At 44.5% G+C, this 20,668-nt stretch overlaps 1 protein-coding gene and 1 long non-coding RNA gene across 3 annotated transcripts in view; both read right to left on the reverse strand.

Annotated features, from left to right (window-relative positions):
* The window catches only part of TMEM14A (transmembrane protein 14A), an 11,324-nt gene extending 6,610 nt beyond the window's left edge, over nucleotides 1–4,714 (reverse strand). Inside the window, exons 1-2 of one of the 2 annotated variants that reach the window (XM_006764310.2) lie at nucleotides 4,208–4,311; nucleotides 1,168–1,256 (exon numbers count right to left, since the gene is read on the reverse strand). Coding sequence is in view for 1 of the 2 variants with exons in the window: in XM_015564332.1 (XP_015419818.1) it covers nucleotides 1,168–1,256; nucleotides 4,208–4,505 (387 nt within the window). In the remaining variant the exon portion in view is untranslated. Of the gene's footprint in view, nucleotides 1–1,167; nucleotides 1,257–4,207 lie in introns of both variants that reach the window. The other variant, XM_015564332.1, reaches the window with a different exon arrangement.
* A 3,602-nt stretch (nucleotides 4,715–8,316) lies between these two features.
* On the reverse strand, nucleotides 8,317–12,571 carry LOC107183171. Its single transcript, XR_001513953.1, has 3 exons — nucleotides 12,181–12,571; nucleotides 10,500–10,659; nucleotides 8,317–9,284 (listed from the first exon to the last, which is right to left on the reverse strand). It is a non-coding gene; the product is annotated as an uncharacterized LOC107183171 (long non-coding RNA).
* Between the last annotated feature and the right edge of the window lie 8,097 nt (nucleotides 12,572–20,668).

Consider the following 20,668-nt stretch of genomic DNA (forward strand, 5'->3'; position numbering starts at 1 on the left):
CCTTAGGCTGTTATTGTAACAACAGCTTGAACTAAAATTAACCTCTAGATAGAATCAGCAGGGTAAATATCCTTGAGAAAGCACATGCTTCTACAAGGTCAGGTCTTAAAGCAGCAGTTCTCAACCTGTGGGTCACGACCCCTTTGGTGGTCAAACGACCCTTTCACAGGGGGCGCCTAAGACCATCCTACATATCAGATATTTACATTAATGATTCATACAGTAGCAACATTACAGTTATGAAGTAGCAACAAAAATAATTTTATGGTTGGGTCACAACATGAGGAACTGCATTTAAAGGGCCAGAAGGTTGAGAACCACTGGCTTAATGCCTGGAATGTCCGCCTCTTTCCCACCTACAAACCCCCACCACTCCCGACAGCCCACCCGCTCTTAACTATCTCCCAACCTCCTTAGTCACTCTAGCCTGGTCTGGAGCCAACTGCTCCTTCTTCTAAATTCCTTCATGTCAGCAACTCCACCTTATAATCCTTTCATCTTTGAACAGGTATTTGTCCCTCCATCCTCCTCACACCGAAGAATGGAAAGGGGTAATGTGGATGCTTGTCTGTTGACTGAACCACAGCTTCACTTTAAACACGTGCTTTGTCTGGGGCTTTGTTATGAGACAGCTTGTCTGGGGGCGGCAGAGACATCCACGCTTAATCGATGGTTAAGTCACTAAGGAATATAACGAAGCCCTGGCATAAAGTTGACTGAATGACAACGATATCCTATTGTGCTCCACAGCAGCAGGTGAAGCATGCATCCAGGGGTGAGAGACTCCACAGAAGTCCTGCCCACGGGTCTCTAAGATGTAGGGGAAAGTGTACGGGCTACAGGCTGGAGACATGACACTGGTCACTAGCTGGCTCTTGGTTCTGGCATCACACCCCATCCTTAACACCAACTCCTCTGAGAGTCCCTACAGTGCTTTATACCTTAACTTTTTTACATCGATATCTCCTCCACGGGAGGAGGAGGGGGAATAATTATCTTTGTATGTACGAGGAATGATGTACGAGATTTCATTGCATTCTCAGTTTTCTCACCGCTTCTCACTTAGGTTAACTCGGTCTTTTATTTCCTGTAGCACTTGGTAACAAACTGACTCAGAAGGATGGAAAACAGGCTGTAAGCTTATCTCGAGGGTAAGCTAGAACTTACTGTGCAGAAGGGTCTTTGGGGAGGAAATCCGGGGCACAGAAGGAGACGATGGCTCTGAAAAAGAGGCAACACTGAAAAATCCTCGGTATCTGTGGGAAGAAGAATGAAATAAAACAGGGGAGCTCATTTGTGCCCAAGAAGCAGTGCAGTAAGACTGAATGTGAAGCAAGGACCTGCGTTTAAAAACCATTATCGACTAAATGATGGAAAAACAAATAATAATGAGGATAATGTTTACAAGCAAGTACCATGTGCTAGGCACCATTCTAAGGCCTTACATGTATCAACTCATTGAATTATCACCACAACCCTCTGCAGTAAGTACCACCATTACTATCCCCATTTTCCAGATGAGGAGGCGCAGAGAAGGCAAGCAACACCGCTGAGGTCTCACAGCAGAAGCAAGATCTCACACTCAGAGAAGTCTCATCCCTAGACACTATAATGCCTTTCGTAACTGAGCTTTACTGGCCGAAAAAAAAGTGAATATGCAACTGAAACAAATGTTCTTTAGAGTTTTAAATTCTCGGTTAATTACTCCACTTGGCCTCATAGCTTAAAAGCTGTGAGCGCATGGCACTGTCTTCCAATTGGGGACTCACCATCCTCAGCCCAATGAGCATCTCATGTTCAGTCCTACTTACTATCTTTCTGAGAGAACTAACCATAATCCACAGTGTATGGTTGGCTTCAAACCTGATGTCACCACTTATTAACTGGGTGACATAAGACACGTTCATTAATCTCTGTGTATCTCAGTTTCTCCATCTGTGAAACAGGGATAATAAAAAATATCTACCTCATAGAGCCGTGATCATTAAATGAGTTAATACCATAAAGCACTTAGAACATACTGAGCACTCAAGGAATATTAGCTACTCTAATAATGGTTATTCTTTTTGTTCACCCTCACACCCATTTTTAAGCTTGATCTGAGAAAACAACTGAGGTTGGGTGAATTTATGATTCAGGCATTCAATGAATGAAATGATAATATTGCAACTTATATTTATACTGAATTCCATTTAGCAACTATTTATTGAGCATCTTCTTTGCACAAGGCGGTAGGAAGCAAAGCCCTCAGACATGGCCCTGGTCTTCCAGGACTTGTAATACAGCACAGAGGAGGAGGCAGAGACATGAATGAGCCCTAAGAAGAGAGGCCTGGGCACCTAAAGAGGCTTGGGAGCTTAAGGAAAGATTCCTAGAGGAGACAGAGTCCCATTGGGGACCTTGGAGAGAATAGGAGTAATCGAAGTGAAGAGGGTAGCAAGGAAGGGCTTGTTGTAGGCCAAGGCCTCGTGGCATGAGAAACCATAGCATGTTTTTAAGTGGAAAGAACTGCAAGGGGGTTGTGAAAGAGATGGGGCTGGTGAGAAAAACAGGGCCAGACCAGCTATGTGAGGGAATCTGGTTTCTGTCTCAAGGGCAGCAAAGGATGAATGAAGGGAGCCCCACGAACAGATTTAATGCCAGCAAGCACTTCCTGGTAGCGGGAGATGTGTTGAAGCCAGGCAGAGGAATAAGCTCTGAGGCGGTTGCAGTAAACAAAGCATGAGATGGTGGTAGCCTGGCCTGGAGAAATGGCAATGAGGGTGGCGAGAGGTGGACCGATATGAGAAAGGTTCAGGAGGTAGCATCAATAAGCCTGGATGTAGAGGTGAGGGAGAGGGGTGAGTCAGAGATGATTCACCCTGGGTCTCTGGCTCGGACCATTAGGAGCCGAAGGGGCAGGGGAGCCTTGATGCTAGTCCCTGAAACAGGGGACATTGGAACAGCAGTAGGCGTGTGGTGGGGGAAGGAGGGAGGTGACCAGGAATGATGAGATCTGTTTGAAACATGTTCAGTCTGAGACGCCTGACACACAGTCGGGAAAACACCTATATAGACCGGACGCTTATGAGAGATCGCTCATCACCAGATAGTAATCTGGGGATTTAATTTTCCTAGAAGCCAACCACCTGATGAGAAAGGCTGATTCTACTCTCTCCTCTGAGCCCCCACTTCTTCCGACACCCTCTTCTACCTGGCATAGAGTTAGTTATGTTGGACTAATCTCTCCTCTCAGCTAGTCCAGATCCTCAAATATAAAGCTCAGGTTACATTCATGTTTGTCTTTCTCAGAGGATCAAGCTCATTGTCACACACAGGCAGGTTTTAGTAAATACCTGCTGAATGAGTGGTGAGTGAGCCTAGGTAACAAACTGTCTGAAGACGTGGTGTCACTAACCTACCCTCAGTATAGCTCTAATGCCAGGAAACAGCCAGCTCCTTAATCTCCTAGTGAACTGAGCATTGTTTTAAGGAGGGGGGGGGGGGAAATCTATTTCCAATCTTTGCAAGAAGTTTCTGTACTCACAGAGAAAATTCCAACAAAAAGCAATCACCCTTCTTTCTCCTCTTCCATGGCACGACCATTTGAGCAACGCAGCAGCACACATGAAAAGCTTCATCAACATGAAGACACTTAGAAGGGCCAGAAAGCATCTTGGGTGCAATGCAGCAAAATGACTTTGTGCACCGGGTACAAATCCAGGTGAGAGTTCTGCCTTGCCCCCAACCCTCCAAAATTTGGGGACCCCACTTAGAGGTTTTCTGTAAGCTACCATATAAAAAGCATTTTCACACGTTGAATAACAACAATTACCTAACTCCGCACTCCTTGGGGCTCGAAAGACACATTTTTCAGTGAAACCTGGATGATGTTAGGAAAGTAAAACCCTGCCTCGCATTTTTGCAAAGATCCACGAGCCCCACCCCTATCCCCACCTCTGCCTAGCTCCAGGAAGGTGGGAGGCCGGCCTGGTGGGAGATTCCGGACCTTGACGAGGAAGAAACGTGGGGAGCTCCCAGGACGGTTAGAGAAGCGATCCCTGGGACACCCATCTCCTGAAGAAACCTACCAAGGTCCTCTGCATGGCTGCTTGTCTGCTGATTTCTGCGCCTTTGCAAGAAAATTCAGGGCAGCAAGTGCTCCACTGCAAGGCGTACAACTCACCTTACAGCCCCAAGTCCTCCCAGCAGCCAGCAAACTTCGTACCTGAAGTCCGGAAGTGGTCCTGGTGGCCGGCGCCCCACTTTGCAGGATCAAGAAGGCGGCGGGTTTTGGGCGGTACCTTCCCGAGGCGCGCATGCGCAGCGTCCCCCCGTCCACCGTCAAGTGCGGCTCCGCCCCGCCCCGCCCCGCGGAGGGCTGAGGGCCAGTCAGGTAGGCCTTCAGCATCCAGGGCGGGGCCGTCTGGCCGCTGGTTCCATGGTCCTGCTTTTGCTCTGGCCCTGAGCCTGGGGCTGGGGTCTGCTGCCCCCTGCCGGACGGACGGAGCGGAACCAATAAGCATTCGCAGGCGGTGGGTCTGGGTGTAGCAGGAATCCCAGATTTTTAACCCTGAAGTTCATTCATCATTCCAGGGACTTTTGTGTACAGCACCCCACGCCTGTTACTTACTCTCCAGCAGATCGTTTCCGTTTTCAGTGGAGGGAGCTGAAGTCTCCGTGGGGTGCAAAGGTGAGGGCTCAGGCTTGTCAGGTTTGAAAGCCCAAGCACCCTTCATTACCCACCATCTTGCAGTGGTTCTCAACCTGTGGGTCGCGACCCTTTCACAGGGGTCGCCGAAGACCATCGGAAGACACATATATAATTACATATTGTTTTGTGATTAATCACTATGCTTTAATTATATTCCATTTGTAACAATGAAATTGGGGGTCACCACAACATGAGGAGCTGTATTAAAGGGTCGTGGCGTGAGGAAGGTTGAGAACCGTTATATGTAACAATGAAATTGGGGGTCACCACAACATGGGGAACTGTACTAAAGGGTGGTGGCATTAGGAAGGTTGAGAACCACTGAAAGGGGTCATCTAGATGTAACAGGACAGTCAGGGTCCTAGTTTTATCATCCAAGCCCAGGATTAGGTGGGCTTAAATATCTGAGGGGAAAGGTATAGAGTGCCAGAATTGGAAGGCACTTTAAATCTGTCTTCTCTTGGAATAATCCATTTCCAAAAAGAAACTTGACTTTGGAATTATACCTCCTCATAACTTCTCATCTCACTCTGGCATTGACTTCTAGGCCATTTCCTTACATAATAGCCCATGATACATTTGTCAAAGGCTGTCATCTAGTAGTCACCAACGGCATTAGGGGTGCTGTGGGACTGGGAATAATAGCAGATTTCTCTTAAAAAAAAAAAAAAGCTGAAATATACATTGAATCTTGTGAACTTTGCTGAATCTATTCCATGTTCTTAAAAGTACTTCTGAGAAGTAATGTGACTAATCTGTGAGAAATCTAAGTTGGTCCTGGGGAGTTACAACTCCTCAAGATGCATAGGAGAGCGGATGCCAGGCACTGGAATGTGGTTGGAGGAAGTGGTGCCCTGAAGAATGGCTCTGAGTTCTCCCAGAGCTCCTTTTCCATCCCCTTCTTTTCCCATCCTCTCTCTCTTTCCCCCTAGCTCCACCCACTCAGACTCCCAGCACACTTTCTCTAAAGCTAAAACCCTCTTGGAATGCATCATTCTTTAACTGATGTAAACCCTGGTAAATAACTTCCCCTGACCTTCTGTGAAGGAAAACCCCTATTCTGTAAAATTACTGTTTGGAATTCTCTATTCTTTGGACGGCCTCTTATTCTGAAAATGTAACTTTGCTTTCTAGCCTGCTTGAATAGTGGGGGAGATAAACTTAGCTCTCTGACCTTGTAGGCTACCATATAAAAAGCATTGATATGCTTTTGCAAAGATCCACGAGCCCCACCCCTATCCCCACCTCTGCCTAGCTCCAGGAAGATGGGAGGGAGGGAGGGGATTCCGGACCTTGAGGAGGAAGAAACGTGGGGAGCTCCCAGGACGGTTAGAGAAGCGATCCCTGGGACCCCATCTCCTGAAGAAACCTACCAAGGTCCTCTGCATGGCTGCTTGTCTGCTGGATACACCCAATGCCATGCCAGGTGCATTTTTTAATTGGATAGAACTGTATAGTTTTCAAGGCCACCACCAGGAGGCACATAAAGGGCTGGCTCTTCTTTAAAAAGGGAAGTTCTGCTTGTAGCTTTGCTTAAATTTGGATTCATTTCCCTGAGCCCGCCGCGGTGAATAAAGTGTAACTCCAAACTCTCAGAGCGTTGTTTGGTTCTGGTCCGGTTTTTCTGTAACATTTCCGTGCCTAGATTTAAGATGCTGCTCAGATTGGATGCCCCCTGAAATTCCCTGTCACAGAGGTATTCAAAGGTAAAACAGCCGCAGTATATTCCTACTCAAGACATTTTCATCTAAATGTCGAAAAACAACTCTACATATTACAGAAATGCCATACCCTTGGACATGTGGAAACAGGAAGGTCTTGGGCAAAGGGGCCATTGTCCTTTCAACTCATATGCCACCAGCTGCCACCTACTCCAGCTAAGGGTAAAGTTAGAGCGCCAGGCAGGGGTACATCAAAGCTTATTGACCTCTACCTATTTGTAAAGCTTTCTATTCATGATCCACAGCAGAGACACTAACTCCCAGTGTGCCACCAACCCCTTTGGCAGTCTGGAGAAATGCACAAAATACATAGGATTGCCAAGGAAGCCAATTTTATTGATATAGTTATCAAATTATTAAACACTTATACTTGTGATATAATAGATGTGCTTCTTTATAAAATCACACAATCTAGGAGTGGGTTTAATAATTACCATAATTTCCAATAGTGGTACACATAAGCAATAGTTTGAGGTATCTGTAACATGTGAATACCTGTGATTCCTAGTGATGACAGAGTCACAGGTACTAATATTGCTGTAGTTTGCAGCCTATTTTCCCAATGAAAAGAAATGCTAAATTTTAAATCGAGATGAATCGAAATAGAGCTTTCTTTTTCCTGCCCAAGTTCTCAGATCTCCTGATTTCCATTCCCAGGCCCCTCAGGATTTGGAACTCCCAATCTATGGAAATGTGAATTTTCAGGAGTTGTATATACATGGAATTGGAGAAGGGGAGAGCAGGGTTGAGGGCCCAGCTGACTGGCAGACTAGCTGCTCAGGCAGGTCCTCCTCGGATGATTATACCTCAGTGAGTGTCCTGTAATTCCTGAGTCTGGTCCTCGTTTCCAAATGTGCAGAAACTCAGTTTGTATCGGTTCTCCCAGGGGCACCCTGGCTTTGGGAGATGGATTCATAAAAACCAAAGTCACAGGAGACTTGCTGAGTTTTAAAGAAACAAAAGAGTCTGCTTCAGGTCCTTGACTCTTCTCTTCTTCCAGAACCCACATGGTTACTTATCATTTAGGCCTGTGCTCATCAGTAAAGGAAATTTTGAACAAGCATCCCAATATGTGTATAATTATTTCTAAATCAGACACATACTGCTGTGCTAAAATACTATGGGTATTTTAAATACTAAACAAAATAAGATACACAAGGCTTTAAAAGGGGAATAAAAATAAAGGACTAATTAGGTATTTCCTATGTTTAATAAAAATGACACATTTCTTTCTGTCCCACATACTAGAATTTTTTTATTCTTTCTGTCTCCTTTTCCAATAACACTTTCCTGAACTGCCTGCAGCCTTCGGGACACCATTCCTTTCTTTTATGCAGCGGTAACACGGAACACAGTCAAATGTAGAATGCACTCTGACTTGCAGCTCTGCTCTTCTCAGGTCCACATGACACTGACTCCAATGTGATGGCAATATCTTCTCAATAAGAATGTTTGAGCATGAAATACTTAGGATTTTACTTACCAGCAACAGCAGGTGTTTAGATCATAGGAATTTGTTTCCATTTCTCAAAAAAAATGTCCACCCACTTTGAATCCACAGGCTTGTATTGATAGGCCAGCTGTTTGTCTATCAGGTCCTTTGCATCTATAAATTCATCCATCATACAGGCTATAAATGTCTAAAATGTCATATGTATATACATATGTATGTATATATGTTTGTTTGTTAATCCTCATCCAAGGATATTTTCCCACTTATTTTTAGAGAGTGGAAGAGAGGGGGAGAGGTAGAGAGAGAGAGAGAGAGAGAGAGAGGAGAGAGAGAGAGAGAAACATCAATGTGACACATCGATTAGATGCCTCCCACATGTACCCCGACCAGGGATGGGGATTGAGCCTACAATCAAGTCCGTGTCCTTGACAGGAATTCAACCGGGACTCTTCAGTCTGCAGGCTGATGCTTTATCCACTGAGCCAAACTGGCCAGGGAATAAAATATGTCATTTTTAAATGCTCTGAAGCACACTGGATGTCATCGTAAGTTAAACATCTTCTCAGGGAAAATGGTTTTAAAGCTCAGAACTGGTGAAACCGAAGTTGGATTCCAAATAAGGTACAGTTCTAGTAAAGAAATTAAGAAGGTACTGTTTCACTTGGCTTCCCTTTTCTGTTGACTTTTTTTTTTTTTTTAATTCGGGAACAATCATATCGAACAGCTCAGGTGCAGCCATGTTATTCTTTTTACAGGCTCTTTATGGCCTCTTCAAAGACCATCAAACAGTGCTGGCAAAGAGCATATAAACTTCTATCTTACTGTAGTCCTTTTCTCCACTCTCATCCTCGATATATTTTCAAATCAAAAAGGATATTATTCTTGTCCCACACTTTGAAAATATGATTTTATGGTAGCCAATATTTTAGCATGGTTTCTATGGCTGGGAGCAATGATGCCCATCTTGTAGGCACATGTCTACAGAGGTTATCTCCTTCCATTTCTATTAAATAAAAAAACTCATTAAGTGCTTCTTTGCATTTGATAAAAATGACCACAAACTTTCATTATGAAAATCTCAATATCACATTTAAGCAATCACAACCCTTTTTAGTGTTGTTGTATATAAGATGTGCAGGTCATTGAATAGGTAAGATCTTTTCATTATCCCTGTTAAGAAGTTTATAGACTGTATGGAATTTGCCAAAATTTACATTTGTACTGTCTGATAAGTATGCAGATAGATGAGTTTGCATTTGGAAAAAATATCAACAACCTTTTGTTTTATGATTTCAGCAGTTTCGTTAAATCCTCATAGATACCAAGCCCACTATTTGAAACTCCATTTTCAAGCCAAAGTACGTAAGAGCTAGTTCCCTCTTGATGCCATGATTTGGCTCATCCCTAGGCTGATATGCTGTAGAAAACATCATTGTTGGTGAGATATGGCAAAATCAGCTCTACGCTGTAAGGGGCCAACACATCTGTTATCTAAATTTCTTCTTTTGTTTTCCCACAGGACATTTTACTTGCAATCTCTGAATCAGAAAATGTAAACTTACTCAGTTTCATAGAACAATCAAGGGAACATATGATAATGCATGTTTGTTTATGTGGTATGCCCAAGCTAATTCATTCAGCAGCTGCTATTTTTGACTGAACACTGGCGTCTTTTGGGGACATGAAAACACTTTAAAAATATTTCTATTGATTTCAGAGAGAAAGAGAGAGAGATAGGAACATCAATGATGAGAGAGAGTCATTGATCGGCTGCCTCCTGTATACTAACCACTGGGGATTGAGCCTGCAACCCGGGCATGTGCCCTTGACCGGGAATGGAACTGTGACCTCCTGGTTCATAGGTCAATGCTCAACCACTGAGCCATGCTGGCTGGGCTGAAAACACTTTTGATTGGTTTAGAGGTACTTGCCTGCCTCATCCTAGACTTGTGAGATACAAGCTTTTACATCCCCATATGTGCTTTTACATTCCCTTCTCCACTGTATCCAATTGCAAGTTTTTTTCTCCATATGGTGCACTATGCTCTGTTTGGGTTATTTACCTCCCTAATCCATCTGTCATTAAAATAACCGTCATTCAGCCTTTTTTTTTGGTGATGGGATCATGCTTGCGTTGGTATTATAATTCTCATTTTCTTTATCTACACCTGATGTCAGGCTGGTTTAGCTACACACAGTCTTCACTCCCTGTCCTGGCAGTCCCAGTATAAGACTTGTTTCCTCCAGAATAAGCAGCAGGGAATCCTCACTGTTTCCCCCGTACTCACTGTGTGATCTACTGTAGTTACTGAATCTTCTCTGGGCTTTAGTTTTTTCTCTGTGAAATGACACTTAAATAATACTTATTTCATTGCATCCTTGGATATTTCTCTAATCCTCACCTGTGAAGTGTTTGGTGCAGTGCCCCAAATAGGAAAGAAATATCTACTGTCCTCTACCTGGACCTCAACCCATATACTCCTCACTCCCCCCTTACAGCATAAGTCCCTAAACTCCACTTTCCCCCAGGACACTTGGCCACATGCAGCCCACACAAACTCATCCTGATCATGCTGTTCTTTTAGAAATCAAATTCTCTACACAAGGGCCCTTGATAGAGTATGCAGCTCACCTTCTCCATTTTTAAAGGGGATAAACCCCAACCCTCTTCATCTTCCAATGTTGGGATCCATTTTTTATAGTATGGTCAAGGACCTCTCCAAATTTGGTAAAATAGTCTTTTGGATCCTTTTTGCTTGTATCCCAGCTCAGGCCACCAACGAACTATTTATCTGAAATGGTAGGGTGAGACACATGGCCACAAGAAATCTTACAAGGAAGCTGTTGATTTAGAATGTCTTAGAGCAGTGATGGCGAATCTTTTGAGCTCGGCGTGTCAGCATTTTGAAAAACCCTAACTTAACTCTGGTGCTGTGTCACATACAGAAATTTTTTGATATTTGCAACCATAGTAAAACAAAGACTTATATTTTTGATATTTATTTTACATATTTAAATGCCATTTCACAAAGAAAAATCAACCAAAAAAAAGAGTTTGTGTGTCACCTCTGACATGCGTGTCATAGATTCACCATCACTGTCTTAGAGGAAATCCATGAATCAAGGAAGAGCGAGATCTCCCAAATCATTCATTGGAAAAATGACAAATAAAGCCGCCATCCACAGCCAAGGTCTACACCCCCCCTCCACACACACTCCCTTCACACACACCCAGCCTACCCTTGAAAGACATTAAAAAATGTGCATTACCTCCTTACTGACATCTCAGCTCTACATGGACCCTGACTAAACCTAAGACCACAGCAACCCCACATGGAAGAGGGAAAGGACAAGCAACCTCACCCACCAGGCCCCGGGCACCTCTCAAACTGGAAGGTGTGGGGTTTTTTTTGTTTGTTTTTTCTTACCCCAAGACCAAAACCCAATCCTCTTATCAAAATGTTACCATCTACCTGTCTTACCCTGAACCAGATGTCACTCTCAAGGAACTTGGTTGGCCTTCTTTGGCAGTTACTAACAGTGGTCCTGCAGGCCCTGCGACCCTGCTCAACCCCAGGCCCCCCAGGCCGGGCCGGCTATGGGTCCCCATTCTCAAGGACACTGCATTTTTAACTGGCTCCCAGGTGAGGATTATTAAGCAGAAAAAAGTCTGTGAATTTGTCCTGGGGCTTCTCTTGGGGGGGGGGTGTGGGCAGGGGAGGCTGTCATTTACCGCTAGTCTGGGACTGGTCCCCAGGCACCCGCACGCTGACTGACACAAAGATGTGGCTCACTTCATCTTCATCCCTAAGTGGTTTGTAAAGCTTGCTTTTGTGGGCCTATAAGACATTCAAGAGGCCACATGTCCCAATACTTTTAGGGAGAAATTTTGTGCTTTGATACATTTCATTGGCAGGAGCCACGGAATTAGACACTGTCAAATACTTATAATAACAACAGTAAAAATAACTAATATTGATCAGCATTTGCTACATGCCAGAAATGATTCTAAGAGCTTGACGTGTACTAACTGAACGCATCCTTACACCACTCTAGAAAGCCGGCACTCCTGCTGCCCCCATTTATGCAGATGAGAACTTGGGGGCTCAGGGGAATTAAATAATTTGTCCAAGTTCCCTTGGCTCGTAAGGGGCAGAACAAGGTATGAACTCAGGCGCCCAGATTCCTGGCGTCAGTGGACACTGCAGTCCGTAAGTGACTCCATCCCCAGCTGGAGGGAAGGATAGAGGGACGGAGGAAAGAGGATGGAGGCCCCAACTTCGACCTGGCTGAGCCCAGGGCCAAGGGCATACCTTCCTCTCGGTCACTTGCGCTCTCCTCCAGGCAGCTCCCCGACGACGTTGAACCAAGACCGCCCCCCAACCCCCCCGCAGCACCTGCCCCGCGTCCTCCGGGCTCCCGCCGCAGGTCATCTGGTCTGCCTCCGTGGCCTTCTGGCTCCAGGTTGAGGACTCCCGGGTCCGGGCGGGCGATCCGCCTACGGGAGCGGCCTTGTGTCCATTTTGGGGGTGTCCGTGGTCTCCATGCTCCTCTCTCCCTCACCAGCTTCCGACATGCTGGGCAGACCCGGCCGCTCCGCTCTCGGTTGTGGACGCGGTGGATACCGCGGAGCCCGCTCCGTCACAAAGATGCCTCAGCCGCACCTCCTGGCTTCCGGGGCTGCAGTGGGACGAGTTTATGCGGCCCAAGTCGGGGGCGGAGTCCCCTCGCCAAAGCTCATGTTCATTGGCTGAGCCTGCCTGACAGTCAGCCTTGCGCTGGCGTCCCATTGGTCTCAGGGCGCGCGCTGTAAATCCTGGGGGATCCGTCTTTCCCGAGCGCAGGGGGGCGGTGCACAGGGGCCCCGGGAACCGGCGGGAGACTTCCTGTCCCGCCCCGCGGAAGGCCAGGGTGCCGCCCTCCGTCCGCTGACGCCGCAGCCCCCTCTCGCCGGTCTCAGGGCTTCACGGAAGAGAAAAAGAGCCAAAAGTAAGACAAAACCAGTTCAAATCCCCACAGTCAAACCGCAAGTTCGAGGAGAACAACTGCACATGAGAAAAGCATAATTAAGCAAAAGTCCGTTTCGCAAAGGCAAAGCAAATAACTGAAATCCAAGGGGGTGAATTTAAGAAAAGGTAAAACCCGAATCTAACTTCAAATTTAGGGTATTGGTACCGATTTCTGCTTAGACCTCGATAAGCAAAACCTCACGGTCAGTAAATCGAACTCTTCGTACTGATGGCCTTTCCTCTGAAAAGGCGGCAGGGGGCACTAGATGCTGTGGTTTCCTTCAGGCAGGCGAGGCGGTTTAGCCTTGTCAGTTATTTTCAAACATCACATAGTTTGCTCTTAGGCAGCGGTTCTCAACCTGTGGGTCGCGACCCCTTTGGGGGTGTCCAACGACCCTTTCACAGGGGTCGCCTAAGACCATCGGAAAACACATATATAATTACATATTGTTTTTGTGATTAATCACTATGCTTTAATTATGTTCATTTTGTAACAATGAAATCGGGGGTCACCACAACATGAGGAACTGTATTAAAGAGTTGGAGCGCCCTAGCCGGTTTGGCTCAGTGGATAAAGCATCGGCCTGCGGACTGAAGGGTCACAGGTTTGATTCCGGCCAAAGGCATGTACCTTGGTTGCAGGCATATCTCTAGTAGGGGGTGTACAAGAGGCAGCTGATCGATGTTTCTCTCTCATCGATGTTTCTAACTCTCTGTCCCCTCTCCCTTCCTCTCTGTAAAAAAATCAATAAAGTATATTTTTTAAAAAGAAGAAAAAAAAGGGGTCGCGGCATTAGGAAGGTTGAGAACCACTGCTAGGGGATGGTTAAAAAACTATCCCCTACGTGGGAAAACAGGGAGATGGTCTACATAGAAGAATGATTATGTGACAAAAGATAACAATTTCTGCATCACAGCCTGTTGACTAAGGAGTAGAAATACTGTGTGTGGTGGGGGCATGGGCAATTGGAGGGCCTGCAGGGAAATTTTGAGCTGGGCTCTGAGAGAGGCAGGCAGTGAAGGGTGACCACAGGACAGCAGCCGATCCCCGGACCTATTGTGAACGTTTGCCAAGGACATGGGACTTTCCATGAAACACTGGGATCGAGGGATTTCCCAGGACTGGGGACTTTCCTATAAATAATAACAACAACTAAACATTTAATGAGTACCTATTATGTGCCAGCCATCTTCTAAGCATTGTACAGGCATCAGATTTCTTTGATCTTCACAACAACCCTCTGAGATAGGTACCATGTCTGCCTATTTTACAGAGAAGAAACTGAGGCAACATAGCCAAGGCCATACAAACAGTTGAGAAGTGTCAAGTCCAGGTTTAAGGAAAGGGTGTGCCAGGCTCTGAGGTCATTCAGCTTGGGTTCCAATAATGGCTTCATCGCATATATTATTAATACAGAAAAGCATATAACATTATGACGAGCACATAGAAAATAATGTTTGCTGTTATTATTAAAAGAGTGGTCCTTGCTTTCCAAGAGCTTAAAATCTATTACGAAAGGTCCTAGCCAGTTTGTCTCAGTGGTTAGAGCAGGGGTCCTCAAACTTTTTAAACAGGGGGCCAGTTTACTGTCCCTCAGACCGTTAGAGGGCCAGACTATAGTTTAAAAAAAAACAACTATGAACAAATTCCTATGCACACCGCACATATCTTATTTTGAAGTAAAAAAACAAAATGGGAACAAATACAATATTTGTATTTGCATGTGGCCCGCGGGCCGTAGTTTGAGGACCCCTGGGTTAGAGCATGGCCTGCAGTCTGAAGGGTCCCAGGTTCAATTCCAACAAAGGGCACATACCTCGGTTGCAGGATCTGTCCCCAGCCCCCCAGTCCAGATGCCTCTGGAAGGCAACCTATTGATTTGCCTCTTTCATATCCATGTTTCTCTCTCTCCCCCTCACTTCCGTGCTTTCTAAAAAATAATGGAAAAATATCCTCGGGTGAGAATTAGCAAATAAATAAAAATATTTCAAGAGGTTGCTTTGATTCATAAAGCAGTAGAGGTACCTATTGAATGGATGAGTGGTACAGATAATAGTTACAGGTCAGTGTCAGAGGAGGGAATACCTGTGAAACAGGTCTGGGTCACAGGTGTTCAGTGTGGCACCTGCTTAAAATGCTACCTGAGCAACTGAGATTAATTAGCCTCTGATCCTGAATGGCTTGACTAATCATTACATTGTTGGTGTTTTACTATCACGTGGCTGTATGTGTGCCTAACTAAACCTATAATTAATTTTTATTGGTCACTCAAATTCTCTTTAAGGAGTGGTGTGGTATGTACTTTTATAGCTGGAGGGAACATTTATTAATTTTTGGAGGAAGCATTTATTAATTACACAAATCGATATCTGTTAGATGTCAAGCCCTGGGGTGGGACTCAGAGATAAACATGGTGCCGAGTCAGAGACCTCTGGAATGAGGAGGCTGGGAAGGGAGATTATTTTAATGAGAGGGAGCTAGCAGACAAGGAGTCTGGGGACCCACAGTGAAGGCAGCAGGACTGGCCTGAGAAAAGGTCGTTGGTGGGAAAAGGGCTTCATGCCTTGGGAGAACCAAATGGGGGCACTTGGTTGGGACGATGGAAATGTGAAATAGAAGCAGAGTGAATTGGTTCAGCAACAAGCTGTGTTCAGAGAGCCAAGGCTAAGCATGCTTTCTCACCTCTGAGCCTTCTATTGAAGTCTTCTGGCCTGTGCAGCCTCCAGATGTTGCTGTGTGGAAACTTTACATCATGGGGTGGGAGGTAATCTTTGCGCTCAGCTTGTTTTTCACTGGTTGTCCTTAACGGAGTTTAATGCTGAAAGTCTGTGGACATTTATATCCAGAAGAGCCTCTGTCTTGAACAAATGACTCACCACTCTTTTTTTTGTTTGTTTTGTTTTGTTTTGCAGTGAAGGAATTATGTTTTCTGTCATACGGTGGATTTACTTACCTTTACTAGCATATATGTCTAATATTCATCTTACCCAAATAGATTTCTTGGAAATAAAAAACAAATATTAAAGACAGCTCAATCTGCCCTAGCCGGTTAGGGCCAGTGGTTAAATGTCATCCTCCTCGCCCACCCCCACCCCGACCCCTACCCCCAAACCAAAGGGTTTTATTGTCAGTCAAGAGCACATACTTGGGTTGCAGGCTGGATCCCTGGCCCGGGCCAGTGCACATGTTGGAGGCAACCAATCGATGTGTCTCTCTCACATTGATGTTTCTCTCTCTCTTCCCACCCTCACTCCCTTTTACTCTCTCTAAAAATCAACGGAAAATTATCCTCCGGTAAGGATTAAAAAGAAAGATGGCTTAATCTTTCCTATTCTATTAGTCTCTGTAGAGCCACTACTGTACTTATGTTAGTTATATTAAAATCAAGCAGGAAATTGCCTTGGTGAGAAAGAGGACTTGATGTACAGGGTCACTTTGAGCAAACAACCCTTAATGCAATAAAAATGGCATCTTTGAGGAAAAGCAGTTTATCTTGTCTGATAAGGCTGCCTTTACTTAATACATTAATGTTGCTCTGATAACACATTTTAAGCAGTGTTTTTAATTTAAAAGAGAAAGTCCCAAGAGAAGATGTAGGCTGAAAAATAGGTCATGGTACTACTTGAAAACATGCAATTGAGGGACATGTAAAAAATTCTCTCAACAGTGCAGTATGATTCACTATAAAGGGGAAATTGGGTCCAAGTGTAATGAGAGGCAAGATTCAATCCTTTCTTTTCTCAGTTTGATTTAGGAGACCAATTGTTTAGGACGTTAAGTGGTATCTCCAACAAATTTCTTGGAAAGAAGGCAGTGAATATGCCAGGAGCTGAAATTTAAGTCAGGTCAGGGTAGAATGTTACTTTTTAAAATTTATTTATTTTTGTGCAATTTATTTATTTTTATTTTTTTAATCTTATTTTATTGTTTAAAGTATTACAAATAGTAACACATGTGTCTTCTTTTTTCCCCCCATTGACCTTGCCCTGGCTTCCCCACCCCCCAGCACATGCTTACTTTTAAAACAACAGCACACCTGTAATACCTTGGGCAGGCTTTGGAAAACCTAGCAGCACTTGTATAACCTACCTTCTCAGGCTAGATTTATAAAGATTATTGGGATGAAGGTGGAGAGAAAGAAATTGGATTATTTATGAAATGACTTTAAATTTTTTTGATAAATTATTCCAGTTAACCAAGTGATTGGCTTATAGGCTTAAGTTCAATTAGTGAAGCTTCAAGGCCAGGTGAGTCAGAAATGGCCAAGTTCTCTCCCTCACAATGACTGGTGCTGTGGAAAAATGTAATCCCTTTTGCAAAGAAGTCTGTCTTTACAAGAAGCTTAGGAAATTTTTTTCCCCTTCATTTTCTTAAATATCTCCCTGGAGGCTTCTGAGATGCCTTTTTTCAGTGGTTCCCACACTTGTTGCCCATTGGAATCATTTGAGCATCTTTAAAAACTACTGATGCCTGGTTGATTCCCACCTGTAGATCATGTAATTTAGTTGGTATGGGCTGCAACCCAGACATGGGGAGTGTTCTTAATTATATTGAAATAATTTTTATATTGAAATGATTATGGATTTTCATGCTAATATAAGAAATAGTACAGAGATATGCCTTATACCCTTGAGCTAGCTTGCACCTATGGTAACATTTCCTAAAACTGTAATATAATATCACAACCAAGATATTGACACTGATACAGTCAAGATCAAGAACATTTCCATCACCACAAGGATCCCTCCCTCATGTTGCCATTTTATAATCACTTTCCCACCCACTCCAACACCTTCAATAACTTCTGGCAACCACTCATGTGTTATCATTTTTATAATTTTGTCATTTCAAGAATATTATAAAAATGGAGCCATCAAGTATGTAACTTTTAGGGATCAGCTTTTTTCACTCAGTCGCGGTTGTTCAAACCTGGGTTGAGATTCACCCAGGTTGTTGCATCTGTCAATAGAACTTCCTTTTTATTATTGAGTAATAGTATGGCTATGCCACAGTTCATTTAACCATCTCTATTGTATTCAGGTTTTTGCTATTAGGTATGTGTGAATATACCTTGTCATTTCTCTGGAATAAACAGTAAGGAGTAGAACTGTTGGGTTGTATGGTAGGTGCATGTTTAGTTAGTAAAAATGCTGAATGATTTTTCAGAGTGGCTTGTGAAAGTAAAAGCAAAATGGAGTTGATATTGTCAAGAGAGCAATCTAAAACGGAGCCCAATCTTAACTGGGCTAAACCACAAACAGATACCTCAGATACAGCTTCTGGAACTGGCTCTGAATCACTGTCCTCTCTATTAAGAAATATAATTTTCAGAGGCAGAGTGCGGTGGAGCTGCATAGGATGCCGTGTAGGAGTTTCTGGTGGAGATTCTTGGCATTGGGTGAACCATATCAGGAGCCCACATGGGCCAAAGGCACCATGGAAGCTGGGGCCAGAGACACATCTTTTCTGGTTCATTGGCCAAGAGGAAGGGCGGAAACCACATCCCCAAAAGGTGGAAAGACTGTCTCCCAGTTGGACAGAGGATTCCTGGGGCATGTTTCGTTGCTTTCAAAGTTGCTTTGAAAAAGAGTTTTTGAAAACAGACTTGGTCCTGGAGAACGTTTTTTGCCCCTTTAGATATTTTCAACAAAATCCAAGAACAGAATGAAGAACTTGGACTGATTACTGAATTAACATAGACTTATCCCTATTGCAAACCAGAGCTACACTGGGAGGCCTCCTCGGAAACCCCTTTGAACTGGCACCTAGGGCCTAAGGTTGTTCAATGCCTCCCGCACATGTGTGTCTATTGCTCTGGCCAGTGTGAATGGAGGCATCCAACAGATTTTCCCTTTGGCTTCAGTTGATGGCAGTGTTTAGACAGCAGCAAATAGGGATCATGCAGGAGACCCTGGCTAGCCCTTCAAGTTAATATTTAGGCTTCTCCAGATGTTTGATCTCGTGCAACACTAACCTCTGGATGCTGTACTCTGAAAGCCAGGTTGGGCACCTACAAATAATGAAGACAGAACTGAGACAGGCCTCAAATTGAGGCTTTACTCCACCACATGCAATGTGACCTCAGCCCATTGCTGAACCTCATGAGTAAAGTGACACAGGGATACTGGCCTTGGATGTTGTGAAGATTAACTGAAGTGGTGTATTAGTGGGCCTGGGCATTAGGGGTTGAGCAAATGATAATTTATATCCCACACCCTGTCCTGAGTGGGCCTCTTACTGCATAGGTTCACTAGGCTAGGCCGCTATTATCAGCTGCCCCCAGGATTACTCTAAGCCCTTGCCACTCACCAGGTAGATTCCCCTGACTTGTACTCACTTTCCCCAGATACAATTATATATGTACTAGAGGCCAATGCATGAAATTCGTGCAAGAATAGGCCTTCCTTCCCCCGGCTGCTGGTACCAGCTTTCCTCTAGCACCCAGGACCCAGGTTTCCCTCCAGTCACCAGCAAGCACCTGGGACCGGCCTGGCTTCCCTTGGGCCGCCCGCAGGCACCCGAGACCCAGGCTGGCTTCCCTCCAGCCCCAGCATCTTCAGGAAGGACGTCCGAAATGATGTCCAGAATATGTCCAGCCTAATTAACAAATTACCCTTTTATTATTATAGTTAAGGCATTCAAACCTTTAGGAAATGTGTCCTGAATCCTTTTTCTAAAATACTTATCATGAGACATAAGTCCAACTTCCATGAGAGACTTTTGACATTTCTCCTGATCAACCTAGACTCAGCTTCTGCCCTCTTCAACTCTATTCAAAGTTTCCTCTTTTAACCGTAACTGCACATCCTGTGTTTTGCTTTTACCATCCCCAACCTCCTGCTGCATTTTATAACCACATAACTTCTCTCCCCTTTTGGCCTTAATGGCCATGCCCTACGTTCCTTGCTACTCCTCATTCGCCATCCAACTTCCAATTCTTTCCTTATCATGCAGCCTTTGATCCTCATACCCACCAAAGAAAGAGCACAGTTAACAGCATCTCAAAACACAAAATACTTCTTTATTATTAAATGCTAATTTATAATACTTATTCAATTTTATTAAGTTATAAAAGATACCAATATTGAGAAATTTCTATCTATCTATCTATCTCTCTATCTATCTATCTATCTCTCTATCTATCTATCTATCTCTCTATCTATCTATCTATCTCTCTATCTATCTATCTATCTCTCTATCTATGGTCTATCTATCTATCTATCTATGATCTATCTATTTGTCTATGGTCTATCTATCTATCTATCTATGGAAAAACAGCAGGTACCCAAATGCACCAGTACTCCCAGCATCTCCTACATGACATAGCCATAGTACAGAGAAATGTCCATTTCTTTCTCCCTGTCAATGAAATGCTGCATTTCCCCCAATTTGGCAGCATTCTCACGCTCTAGTTGAGCCTTCCTCTTCATGGCCTCTCGATCTGGCCTCTGCTCATTTGTGATGGGTGTTGACATGACTGGCCCCCGAACCTCAGATTTCCTCCATGGAATTGGTTGGAGGGCGAAATCCTGGAGTAGATAGTGGTTGTGAGGCTTGAGCGGAGTCCGGGGCCGGCTCACAGCGAAGTGAACAGGCTCCCGCTGGAAAGAAGCCCAAGATGAGGGTTTGTAGGGCCCAGGCCGAGAAGCAGGAGGCTGAGGGACACTAGGGCAGTCGCGGTTGTTCCAACCTGGTCCAGCTGAGTTGGACGATACTGGCTGAGCTGATTTGGCAGGACCTATCAAAGACACAGGATTTGTCAGGGAGGCATTGACTGCAGCAGGCTTGACA

The sequence above is a fragment of the Myotis davidii genome, unplaced genomic scaffold, assembly GCF_000327345.1.
Source record: "Myotis davidii unplaced genomic scaffold, ASM32734v1 scaffold3621, whole genome shotgun sequence".
Lineage (NCBI taxonomy): Eukaryota > Metazoa > Chordata > Mammalia > Chiroptera > Vespertilionidae > Myotis > Myotis davidii.